Source organism: Papio anubis, chromosome 5 (genome assembly GCF_008728515.1).
Source record: "Papio anubis isolate 15944 chromosome 5, Panubis1.0, whole genome shotgun sequence".
Classification (NCBI taxonomy): domain Eukaryota; kingdom Metazoa; phylum Chordata; class Mammalia; order Primates; family Cercopithecidae; genus Papio; species Papio anubis.
Window position 1 is genome coordinate 33745584 of NC_044980.1, and position 12736 is coordinate 33758319.

Below are 12736 nucleotides of genomic sequence, written 5' to 3' on the forward strand. Positions count from 1 at the left end.
CTTCCATCTTTGGAAGGAATGTATCTTCTCTTCCTATACCTTCACCTCCGAGTGGTAAGGTCTCGTGAGATACAATATGCAGAGGCCAGTTTTGGGGCGAGCCGGAGGCCGTGAGCGTCTAGCCTGCCGGGACGGGAAAGCGGAGGGTGCCGTAAGAGCTGCTGTAGGCTCTAGCCAACAAGGACTCTCCGAACCGGAAGCGCCCCGCGTCGCTATGGCTACAGGCGCTCCCAGCAGGCCCGTGGCGTTCCGTCCCCATGGCAACGGTATTGTCTCCTTGGCCGGAACCTGGGTTGCGGAAGATAAAGGGGACCTCGCAGGCTGTGTAACTTCTGCGAGGCACCGCTTTGGCGCCCGGACCGAGGTCGGCCAGGATCAGGAGGCGACGCAGCGGGAAGAAGCCGCGCAGTCGGGCTGAGGGAGCGGGGAGGCTGGTTCCGGGGCGTGGATTCCCCGCCTTGGGCAAGGTGTGCTGTGCGCACTGCGCGTTCTCTTAGAGCCTCCGCAGCAGGGTCAGTGCTAAGCAGAGCCCGACCTGTGGCGTCAGGGCTTAACGGAGTGACCGCGGAACCACAGCAGGAAAAGAGGAGCGATTCGTACCTGAGCGGGGGACCAGAGTTTAGTGTTCAGGGCCATGCGGAACATCATAGGAACAGAGTCCGGAAGTTTGAGAGATCAGAACGCCTTGCTGTGGGCATAGTGTTTAAAGTGGAGGTTAAAAAGAGAAATTAGTGAGTCTCCCTTTCTGATTTTCGGTTAGTGGATGCTCTGGAGCCTGGGTCAGAAAGCCACTCGGGGTCGGCGGGAATGAGTGATTTCTGGAGGGTGAAATGAGAGGCTACTTGGTGGATGTTAACGTTCAGTAAATAACTGCGTTCGATTTGGATTTGGTTTAAGCGCCTGGCATAGCCTTCCTTGAGAGTTGAATTTCACAAATACTGTATTTAGAAATCACATTTTTCGTCATGTGCTTCCGAGGTTTCCCCCATCATCTAACAGCAACAACTAAAACAGACACATGAATTTCATTTTATTGTTTTATTTTATTTTGAGATGGAGTCTCGCTCTGTCGCCCAGGCTGGAGTGCAGTGGCGGGATCTCGGCTTGCTGCGATCTCCCCCTCCCGGGTTCAAGCGATTCTCCTGCCTCAGCCTCCCGGCTGTGATGTCAAAATTCTGTGATACTTACAAACTCAGCCTCCTGGGTAGCTGGAACTACAGGCGTGCACCACCACAGCGGGCTAAATTTTGTATTTTTAGTAGAGACAGTGTTTCACCATGTTGGTCAGGCTGGTCTGAAACTCCTGAACTCAGGTGATCCACCTGCTTCGGCCTCCCACAGTGCTGGGATTACAGGCGTGAGCCTCTGTACCCGCTTTGTGACCCCTTTACTAGAATCTGCTATTAATTAGTGAAATGACCCCAGCGAAAAAAAGCAGAATTAACCAACACACTGTGCTTCGTTTACCACTGAGAACTGGTTGCTTTGCTTAAATCCATCATGCCGTCAGACCTGCAAAAACAATATCTGAGTTGAGTAGGTGACCATAGTTTTGATGACCCAGGAGCTGTAAATGTGCTTGCTTTGAGACATAAAGGCCAGGGATTTTGGAGAAGTAGGGTGGAGTTGAAATTAGGGGAAATAAATTTAACTGACATTTAATTTGGCAAATTAAAGACCGTCTGTCTTCCAGCGGTCTCCATATCTGAGTATGCGTAGTCTGTGGATTTAGGATGGGTTATATATTTGAGCAGTTTTAGTTTAATGTTAATAGCATCCCAGAGGGGGAAAATAGAACAGACACCCAGCCTTTTCTCCCAAAGCTGACCTTACCTGATTCTTGGTAGGAAGAAGATGCAAGCCAGCCCCATCCGTATCCCAACTGTTAGCAATGACATCGACTGGGATTTCTGCTTCCGTATGTAAGTATCACAGAATTCTGACATCACAGGTACTCACTGGGCTGAAACACTGGGACCTCCTGCTTAAGGCTAACCTGGGTGAGGAGCTTTGCATGAACATTATATAAAAGAGAAGGGTTCAGGGCCAGCCTGGCCAACATGGTAAAACCCCGTCTCTACTAAAAATACAGAAATTAGCTGTGCAGTAGTGGCGCGCGACTGTAATCCCAGCTACTCAGGAGGCTGAGGCAGGAGATTAGCTTGAACCTGGAGGCAGAGGTTGCCGCGAGCTGAGATTGCACCACTACACTCCAGTCTGGGCAACAGAGACACTGTCTCAAAAAAAAAAAAAAAAAAAAAAAAAGAAGGTTGTCTTTCTGTGATGTGCTTTAATAATGATTCTGCTATATTATCTGTTTGTATTTACAACCTATGCATGATAGAAGATTGCTTTTTCCTGACTTAAGGAAATTTTAGAAGTTTTTAAAATAAAAATAGATTAGTTATAACAAGATTGGCAAAGTTGTAGAGAGTTAGCTATAACAAAGTTAATGAGAAAATTAAGTTTTATGAAACAGTAAATAAAACTTTCATATTGTCTAATGCTTATTGAGCACATACTTGTACCAGGCTCTGTTCTAAGTACCTTAAACATCTTAGCAGATTTAATCCCCCCAAACCCTGTGAAGGAGGTACTGTTATTGGTACATTTTATAGATGAGTATGAATCAAAGAGATGTTAGGGAGTTTGCCCAAAGTTGCACAGCTAGTAAGTGGTATTTAAACTGGGCATTCGGACTCGAGAATCCATTCTCGTTTTGTTTTGTTTTGCTTTTAGAGACAGTCTTGCTCTGTCACCCAGGCTGGAGTGCAGTGGTGCAATTACAGCTCACTGCAGCCTTGGCCTCTTGGGCTAAAGAGATCCTCCCACCTCAGCCTCCCGAGCAGCTGGGACTACAGGCACACACCACCATAACTGGCTAATTTTTACATTTTTATAGAGATGGGTTCTCATTATGTTGCCTAGGCTGGTCTCAAACTCCTGGGCTCAAGTGATCCTCCTGCCTCAGCCTCTCAAAGTGCTGGGATTACAGGCATGAGCCACTGTGCCCAGCTAGAGTCCATTCTTTAACCATTCTCTATACCAGGGTTTCTCAATCTCTGCACTATTGACATTGGGGTTGGATAACTGTTTGTTGTGGAGGGTTGTCTTATATACTATAGGATTTTTAGCCACATCCCTGGCCACTATCCACTAGATGCCGGTAGCACTAGCTCCAGTTGTGACAAGCAAAACTGTCTCCAGACGCTGCCAGATTTCCCTTCGGGGCAAAGTCATCCTTAGTTGGGAACCATCGCTCTATACCAGTGCCATCAAATAGAAATATAACTCAAGCCACATACATAATTTAAAATTTTCTGCTACCCATATTAAAAGGTGAAATGAAACACATGAATTTAATTTCAATACTGTATTTTCTTTATTTCAATATATACAAAATATGCAAAAATTATCAATGAAATATTTTATCTTTTTATACTCTTTAAAATACAGCACATATTTTACATTTACAGCATATCTCAATTCAGACTAGCAATATTTCATGTGCTTGATGGCCACATGTGGCTAATAGTTACCATATAGGATAGCATTTTGTTCTTTTTTTTCTGAGACAGAGTTGTGGAGCACGAGATTCTGTCGCTGTTTGGGGGTCCCTATGTAACCTGCCATGATCCCTGGTGGACTGAACAAAGGAGGGGTGAACGCAGGAATAAAAGACAAGAGACAAAAGAGTATATTTGGAAGAAGAGGTCAGGGGGCACCTTGCCTCTAGTGGACAAGGGCCCTGAGCTGTACACAGCCCTCCATATTTATTAGGCAAAAGAGATGGTGAGAAGGGGGGTGGAAGAGGGGTCAGCTGCTCAGTCCAGAGTAGGCTTGCAAGACTGCATTCCTCGAACAACAGGCTCTAGATGTCACAGTAGATAACCTCAGCGCCAGGGAGTGATTGCCTCCAGCAAACCTTCTGTCAGCAGGAGCGCTGGTGAGTTTGCTCACATCCTGCATTCATGATAAACAGTTTGCTGTTTGATCATATCGTCTCCAGTGGAATGCTGAGTTGATCACGTCCCACGGGCCTTTGGCTCCCTGCACAGAGTCTTGCTTTGTCACCCAGGTTGGAGTGCAGTGGCATGATCTTGACTCACTGCACCGTTCGCCCCCTAGGTTCAAGCTATTCTCGTGCCTCATCCTCCTAAGTAGCTGGAATTACGGGCTCATTGTGGAATTTTTTAGGAGACACAGAGTTCCACCATGTTGGCCAGGCTGGTCTCGAACTCCTGACCGCAAGTGATCCACACACCTCGACCTTCCAAAGTGCTGGGATTACAGGTGTGAGCCACTGTGCCCCATCTGGATAGCATAAGTTTAAATTCATAAAATATCTTGATGTTAAGGGTTATGTGACTATAACAACTGAAGTTCATAAAAATGTTCACAGTAAAATATCTGGGAAATAATCAGATAATTTATATTGAACATTACTAATCAGAATTCCTATTTATGATGGTAACATATGGAATAAGTTATAAGCCTGGCAAGGCAGACCTTCCATTCAACCTCCTCTTCTTTTTATTCTGACCATCCTTTGAGATGTCTGACTGGTCAGGATTCTCCAGCCATCTTTCTCACCTTTTATAACACGACGTTCAAAGCTAATTCAGGGATTTACATTCTCAAATCATTTGTCAAGACCTCAATGTTTATCATTCCTTTGAAGTCCCTAAGGTTGAAGTTTGCTACCTTCGGTCTTACCTTAATGTTATTCAAGGCTTAACTTAAAATACTTTGGGCTTATAATTTTTAATACCCATAATTAGCAATCTGTTTAGTGACTCCAATAGATTTAACTTCTGCTCTAGGTCTGTGAAATATGCAGCTTAAGCAAAATTTTCTATTGAGGTATGATCTCTTTTTTATTTTTTAACTGCTCCATGCAGAGCAGGGCTAGCTTATAGGCAGCATGCCCAGAGTCAGCCGACTTATGATCTCTTGCCACAGATTTCCTCTCTCCTCAATAGTTTTCAAACATTCTAAAAACTGCACATTCTTTTCTCATTCATTTTTTCATCATTTAACAGGCCACTATTTGTTTTTACTGTGAGCCAGATATCAGGTTTTCAGAAACAAATGAGGCTCAGCCCCTGCCCTGGTGGAGTTTACTTTGCCAGGAGGCAAAGAATGCTCAGAAACAAGCCAAAGAAACAACAATAAAAAAAAATCAAACAACAATAAAAAAACCCCACAGTGTACTAGCGGTTTGGGGGAAATTTTTGAAAGCCCTTTGGAGGCTGCCTTTATTGCTACTCCAGTGAAAGACTTCCAGGAGTGATGACGTCTGAGTTGCATCTTGAAGGTGGAGTATGGAATTCACCAGGCAGAGAAAAGGAAGTTTATCACCTGTCTTCTGATCAGGTCGCATCGCCAACCTTCCTTGGCTGTCCCATCAAGTTAGCTTGTCTACTGAAAGCATGCTCAGCTGTGGGCAGAAGGCAAGCCTGCCTGCGCTTGGGCCTGAAGAAATGTTGCTTTCCTATCTACACAACCTGGTTTGCCCATGTGCCTCTTGATAAGTTAATTAGAATAGGACTCTAGAAGAATATTAGCATGTCATTTTTCAAACCTGGTGTAAAAGATTACACGTGGCAGTTACTTTCTTTTTGTGCTTTTCTGAATGTCGTTTATTTAAACATTGAACATTCACTCTTTAAGCTTTTTGTGCTTTTCTGAATTTTTCTTTTATTTACACATTGAACATTCACAATTTAAGCAATCACTGGAAAAGAAAGGTAAATTTTATTTTCAAAACTACTCAGTGGCTGAACTTTTGAGTTATTGTGAGTACAAAGATGAGTCCTTTGGGAGACTTATTTATACTTAAAATTTCTGTTGTTGCTCCTAAGATCTCAAAATTCTGTTTCTTCTGTAGCACTTTACTGATTTTTCTGGCGATGTTAGGATATAGTTCTTTTTAACACAGCTAAGGATATTTCTCCTCTGGCCCTGCACTTGATGTAGTATAGGGTTCCCTCACTCTCTCTGGTGGGACCCATGTCCTCTTTTCTTGGCCATCACATGTTGAAGCTTTTAAGATATGAGAAAGAAGACATGCAAAGTCTAGCCTCAAAATGTTGGTTTCCTTTCCCTTATTTCATTATATCCATTTTCTTTCCTTGTTTGGATCAGATTTTTAGAACACAGATGTTCCTGGGGATCTTCCAGTTCAACACCCTCATTTCTAGAAGCAGTCCTGTCCTGGAGCTAATGATATACTAATAGCTAACATGAAAGGAACACTTAGTAAAGGCCACACAGTGTGCTAACTGATTTATGAGTATTATCTCATTTAATCCCATAACCTCATCAAGCAGGCATTCATATTCTCATTTTACAGAGAACTAAATTAATAACTTGGTTAGGGTCATGTGATTAGTAAGCAGTAGAGCTGCACCTCTATAACTAGGCTTCATTTGAACCACCACATTGCTGTCTTAATGCTAAGCTTTGAGGGTGACGTGAGTTTAGCTTTATTCCTTCAAGTTTATGTTAGAAAGCATGTCCCTATCCCTCAGCTGCGAGAGCTATGCCTTCAATTTTACCTTGTTTGAGATGGCAAAGGTGGTTAAATTCTGAATCCCTTCTCTCATACCTACAGGTCACAGCAAACCGAGATCCCAGCTCACCAGCAAACAGATAAGTTGTATCACACCAGTGGATGTGGAGAGAGTGAAGAGGAAACTAAAGCTAAAGAAGCGGAGAAGGCCGTAGACTGTATGTCTCATCCCAAAGAGAAATTAGCCCAATCCCAGAAGAAAGTAGCTCAGCTGATTAAGGAAAAAATGGTAAAACAAAAAACTCACAAAAATTTTGCTTCCATTTAAAAATATGTTCATGATTACAGAAGCTATGCCTTAGATGCAGATTGAAGCGTATGAAATAGAGGAAGGTGTCATCTTTCTTTGTAAGTAGGAGGAAACAAAGCAGAGCATACTTAGGTAGCCAGCCCACCTTCTGGTTCCAGTAGTGCTGGGATTTGAGTTAGATCTGCATGGTTCATTGTCTGTTCCTCCTTGGGGCATTTCTGCTCCTAGCTTTAAACTACAAATTAGGCCAGGTGCAGTGGCTTATGCCTGTAATCCCAACACTGTGGGAAACCGAGGCGGGAGGATCTCTTGAGGCCAGCATCAGTAACATAGTGAGACCCTGTCTCTATAAAAAAATTAAAAAGCAGCCAGGCATGGTGGAGGGAGCCTGCTACTTGGGAAGCTGAGACAGGAGGATAGCTTGTACCCAGGACATTGAGGCCACAGTGAGCACATGATTGTGCCACTGCACTCCAGCCTGGGTGACAGAATGAGACCTTGTCTCTAAAAAAATAAAATAAAAATTTGAAAAACCTAAAAATTTTCATTTGGTTATTTTTGTTGCTGTTACCTTTAACTTAAAATTTAAAAAAAAAAAAAAAAAAAAAAAAAAGCCAGGCCTGGTGGCTCACACCTGTAATCCCAGCACTTTGGGAGGCCAAGGCAGGCGGATCACCTGAGATCAGGAGTTCAAGACCAGCCTGGCCAACATGGTGAAACCCCGTCTCTACTAAAAATACAAAAATTAGCCGGGCATGGCGGGGCATGCCTATAATCCCAGCTACTTAGGAGGCTGAAGCAGGAGAATTGCTGGAACCCAGGAGGCAGAGGTTGCAGTGAGCTGAGATCATGCCATTGAACTCCAGCCCAGGCCAACAAGAGCGAGACTCTGTCTCAAAGAGAAAAAAAAAAGTGTATATATGTATATACACACACACATATATGCATATATACATATATATACAAATACATACGTACATATGTATGTATATACGTGTGTGTGTGTGTGTGTGTGTGTGTGTATATCCATCCTGGAAGGTTTCAGGATGCTGTCTTTTAGGTAACAAAAAGGCTGGGATAGTAACGCAGGAGGTTGAGAACAGGCAGTCAGGCAGGTCTAAGCTCTAGCCTGGAAAGGATATAGGTAAGATGCCCTTGGTTACAGTGGAATCATAAATAAACTAAAGGGCCAGAAACAGGAGGTCGAAGTGGAGGTCAAAGATTCCAAGTATGCATTTCTAAGAGCAAGTCCAAGACTTGAGTCAAAGATCTCAGAGCAGGTGTGTAAGCATGAGTAATCAAAATCCAGGAAACTGAGACAGCAAGACATCGACTCTCATTATTAGAACACAGGCACCCACCGGCTTCCAGAACATGATTTATCAACAGAAGAGTTTGTACCTTGACTTCCTGGATCCTCCTAGCCAAGGGAAAAAAGTAATCTAGATAGGTTTCTTTTTCTATCATTTGCCTCTGAAGTATCTCTCTAGATGGATATTTGTAAATTTATCTGTGTATATGACCTGAGGACCTTGCAAAGGACAATCAACCTGGCCTGGACCCATTAGTGATTCACAAATCGAGGCTAGAAGAATCATTTCTAAAAACGGACAAGTACCATCTGCCATGGAGTGTAAGTGAGGGTTTTCAAGGCTTGAAAACCCCTTGGCCAGATTGGATAATGACAAAGATTTAGATCTTAGGAGAGAAATCTAACTCAAATCCCAAACTCATCAAATTGTATACAGTGAACAGGTGCAGTTATTTGCATGTCAATTATAGCTCAATAAAGCAGGTTTTTTTTTTGTTGTTGTTGTTGTTTTTTAAATCAAACCCAACCCAGTACTCCTAGCCCTGAAGGGCAGGGGATGCCACATCAGCAGCAGTAGTGCTGGGATGACATCTGGAGCCCATATTGGTTGTCCCAGTTTCTCCGAGTCAAGGAGTTCGAGGATGAATATACAATGTCCAGAGCCAAAGCTTTGGTCTTCCATTCTAGTGATTTTTTCATGGCATGATGCTTCTTCCTCGAAAGAGAACTTAGTATTTGCTGTGGTCAGCCCATGGTGAACTCTAAAAAATGCTGACTAAATGGATGTTTTGGAAGCATCAGGGGAAGTTTCCTTCTACCATTGCTTGCTTCTGTATATTTGAGCAGGGTTCAGGTTAAACATGAAGTTGGGTAGGAGACAGGAATCAGGAAGGAGTGCATTCCTTGGAATCACATATGGTACTGCTGTATCTTATCTAACATTACTCTTTAAATGGGTTACTTCAGTTACCTGTACATTATTCTTCAAACGGGTTGCATTTAGATTGCACTTAACAACACTGAATCATTTTGACACTATTTTTTTTTCCTTACAGTAACTCCATGAGGTAGATGATACAGGTTTCCAAATCTCAGAAAAGGAAGCTGAGATCAAAGTGACTTGCCCCAAAGCAACACAATCAGTAAACAAACATTAGAACCAGGGCTGAAACTTTGGCTTTTTGGTCCCTTGAAGTGCTATTTTCACTTTACCAGGAAAAAAATGCCTGACCATATCGACTGGTCCAGCCATATTGGCTGTGTTTGTAAAGTCACTGAAATATATGACGTGAAGATGCAGTTCGGTGATTTCTTAGAGAGCTGTACCTGTCACTTCTATAGGGGTAGAGGATTATTTCCCCCAACCCATCTTTAACCTTGCTAATAAATGATTCATTCAGCAAATACGGAACGTGTTACACCTGTGTGTACTGAGCAGATAACAGTGAACATGAAGAATAAACTTCTGTCCTCAAGGGACTTATCTTCTATTCGGGGAGATAATAGACAAACAAAAACAATAGCTAATACAATATTAGATAGAAATAAGTGCTATGAAGAAAAAGTAAAATAGGTAATGGGATATTGAGTGATGAAATGGCATCTATTTTAGATAAGGTGGCCAAAACAGGCCTGTTGATAAGAAAAGTGAAAATGGAATGAGAAAGTGAATGACATGGAAGAGTGTCCCGAGCAGAGGGAGCGGCATGTGCACAGCCCTGCATTGGAAGTTAGTTGGTGATGTTCAGGAACCTCTGGTCAGTATAGTTCTAGCAGATGGAGTAGGAGGAGAGAGTGGTAGAAAATGAAGTCCAGAGGTGATTGGGGTTGGGTCAGATTGTGCAGAACCTTGGAAGCCATGGTAAGGACTTTGAATTCTGTTAAGAAGAAAAAGCAGGAAGCTGTTGGAGGATTTTGAATAGGAAAGTCACGATCTAATTTACATCTTAAGATATAAACACATAAAATATGTTCAAAAATCCATAAGTTTCTAATAATAATAACAAGCTGTTTGGTCACAATTAGAGGATGCGAGTGAACAAATTCATTTTTCTGAAAGCTAGTAAAGAAAGGGCAAGGATAAACCATGTGTCCTGCCTTTCCAATATGAACTGTACTATTGCGTAACCAAAGAGTAGAGGAGGAGAAATTCTCTTTATAGAATTATTCCAGCTAATGTATGAAGAAGGAATGATAGAAATATATATTTGCATTTTATAATCTTTTGTTAATTTTCCATGTAGTTTTCCTAATATCTGAGAAAAAGAAAAAAAGAAAAAACAACCAGATAGTAGATGTATTCTGCTGGAAGAACATACCACTAACCATGAAGTCATTTTGTAAAAAAAAGAATTCAAAGCTGAAATTAACCAAACTTCTAAACCCAACTACTATTATAAAGGCAGAACAGAGAATGGAGGGACATGATGAGACGCCATGAGGATGCAGTCATCAAAATTTATGTCTGTGGGAAATACTAGACCAAATGACTCAGCTTTTTCAAATACTTTGTAAGAAAAAGAATTAGAGATGGAAAGGTAACCTACAGATGGAAAGAGACTGATCTCACAATGTGGACAGTCAAACAAACTATTTTAAAAATTAGATTTCTGTGATATTTGATTTTAAGGAATTATTGTTAATATTTTGATGAGATAATGATTTTGTGGTTATGTTTCTAAGTCCATATCTTTTAGAGGTACTTACGAAATGTTTATAGAGGCAACAATGGAATGTCTGATTTGCTTCAATTTAAGGTGAGGATGGGTGGATGAGAGGTCTAGATAGGAAACAAGATTGGCCAGGAATAGATCACTGATCATGCTACATATTCATTCTTCATGCTATTTTGTATACTAATAAAGTTTTTCATGATAAAAGGTTAAAAGAAGTCGCTCTGGCTATTACGTAGAAAGTAGACTGTGGGGGCCAGAGAGGAAGCAATTGGAAGGGGCTGTTGTAGCCAGCCAAGTAAAAGATGAGGGTGGCCTGGACTAGGTACTCATGGCAGAAATGAGAAGAAGAGCTTGGTTTTAGGATTTAGGGGGAATGTGGATCCAACCAGACCTGACGGATTGGACACAGGATGAGAAAGAAAGAGGAGAGAAAAAAGATGACAAGTGAATTCAGTCCTGTGTTCCAGTGATAAGTCCATGGGCTAGAGACTTCTCCTCCTTTCCAAAAAGTATAATCACTTCTGTACTCTACAGAATACTCAAGCAAACAAGGAGCTGATTCGATGTGCCATCCTTTCTCGGATTATTTTTGGGGACCATCACTGGAAATGCGCACAAGCTCTGACCAACCTAGCTTATGGCTACTTGACACTGAGAGGTACTTGGTTTCCCCAGCTGGGTTTGGGTGGCCAGCCTCTGAAGGCTAAACTGAGCCCTCACAACCTCAGTGAGGATAGACATGACTAGGAGGGCCCCTTCTTTTCCCCTAGCTCACACATTATCAGGAAGGAAAGTCCATGGATGAGGGAGACAGTGTGGCGAGGATCTTAGTAATAAAGATAATAAAGATGATGACAGTTATTGAGTATTTAGCATGTGCCAACCTAGTCTCATTAATCCTCACAATATTCCATGGAGGGAGGTACTGTTATTATCCTCAGCTTATGGATGAGGAACCTGGGGCACAGCGGGCCAAGGACAGTATCAGGGGTTCCAGCCAGAGGACAATAGGGGAAGGACAGGCAGGGATGTACACTCAGCATCAGGGAGGCAGACCCAATAATGGGACTTGAATTCAAAGGTAGAAGTCAAGTTCCTGGAAGGTTTGGCTTAGCGAAAGGTAGGGCCCTCATCCTAGAGAAATGGTACTTCTGGAAGGTACTCTAGTATAAGAGAGTAAGACAGGAATCTATTTGCTAAAACTGAACCCAAGTGAAAGTTCCATGAGAGTAGAAAGTTTGTAGTAGAGGCTGAATAAATATTGGGTGATACACTGAGGCGAGAGCACATTTCTGGAACCAGGGACATAGCCAGCTCGACTCTCTGTTCCTTGCCCAGCCATGTCAGAATACATTTCTACCATGGAACTCATTGTACTGTGCTCATATATGCTTTAAATGCTTCTGCCTCTGACACAGAAGCTCTCTCAGGGCAGGAACTGGTCTCATTGGATCTAGAACAGTCCCTTGTACACAATATGGATGGCATATTACTGCTTAAGAAGTGAGCCGCTGGCCTAGGGATTGTTCAAGTACTTCTGGGACCTTACTTGAAGGTACTTGAAGTGGGACCTAACTTGTAATACAAATTAAATGCTTTATGGGCTTAAGTGATTTGAAGGCTACAGGAAAAGGGAAGCAATATACTTGGGCCATAATGAGGCTAGATATCAGAAAGCAAAGCTTCTGAAAAAATTAAAATTCAGTTCACTTCTCAGTTATTGATCTCAGAATATATTCTCCTTCTTAGGGCTCTATAGGCGCTTTTACACCCATTTGTTTTTAATGCAACTTTAGATTCATTTATTGATGTGGCAAGATCGCGAGTAGCTGAGATCACAGCATTAGGACAGTGATGCTGTGGGTCACAGTGGGGGCACAGTGAGGCCCTTTTATGCTTTAAGAGCACATGTGTTGTGTTCTGAA

The 12736-nt window shown here is 42.4% G+C and overlaps 1 protein-coding gene across 8 annotated transcripts in view; it reads left to right on the forward strand.

The window, feature by feature from the left end:
* The first annotated feature begins 273 nt into the window (after window positions 1–273).
* TTC23L (tetratricopeptide repeat domain 23 like) overlaps window positions 274–12736 on the forward strand; it is a 59058-nt gene continuing 46595 nt past the window's right edge. For 5 of the 8 annotated variants that reach the window (XR_647898.4, XM_017959476.3, XM_009208248.4 and 2 more), the window contains exons 1-4: window positions 335–467; window positions 1848–1922; window positions 6617–6803; window positions 11346–11469. Coding sequence is in view for 7 of the 8 variants with exons in the window: in XM_017959476.3 (XP_017814965.3) it covers window positions 1855–1922; window positions 6617–6803; window positions 11346–11469 (379 nt within the window). In the remaining variant the exon portion in view is untranslated. The other 3 variants (XM_017959473.3, XM_017959475.3, XM_017959474.3) reach the window with 3 other exon arrangements.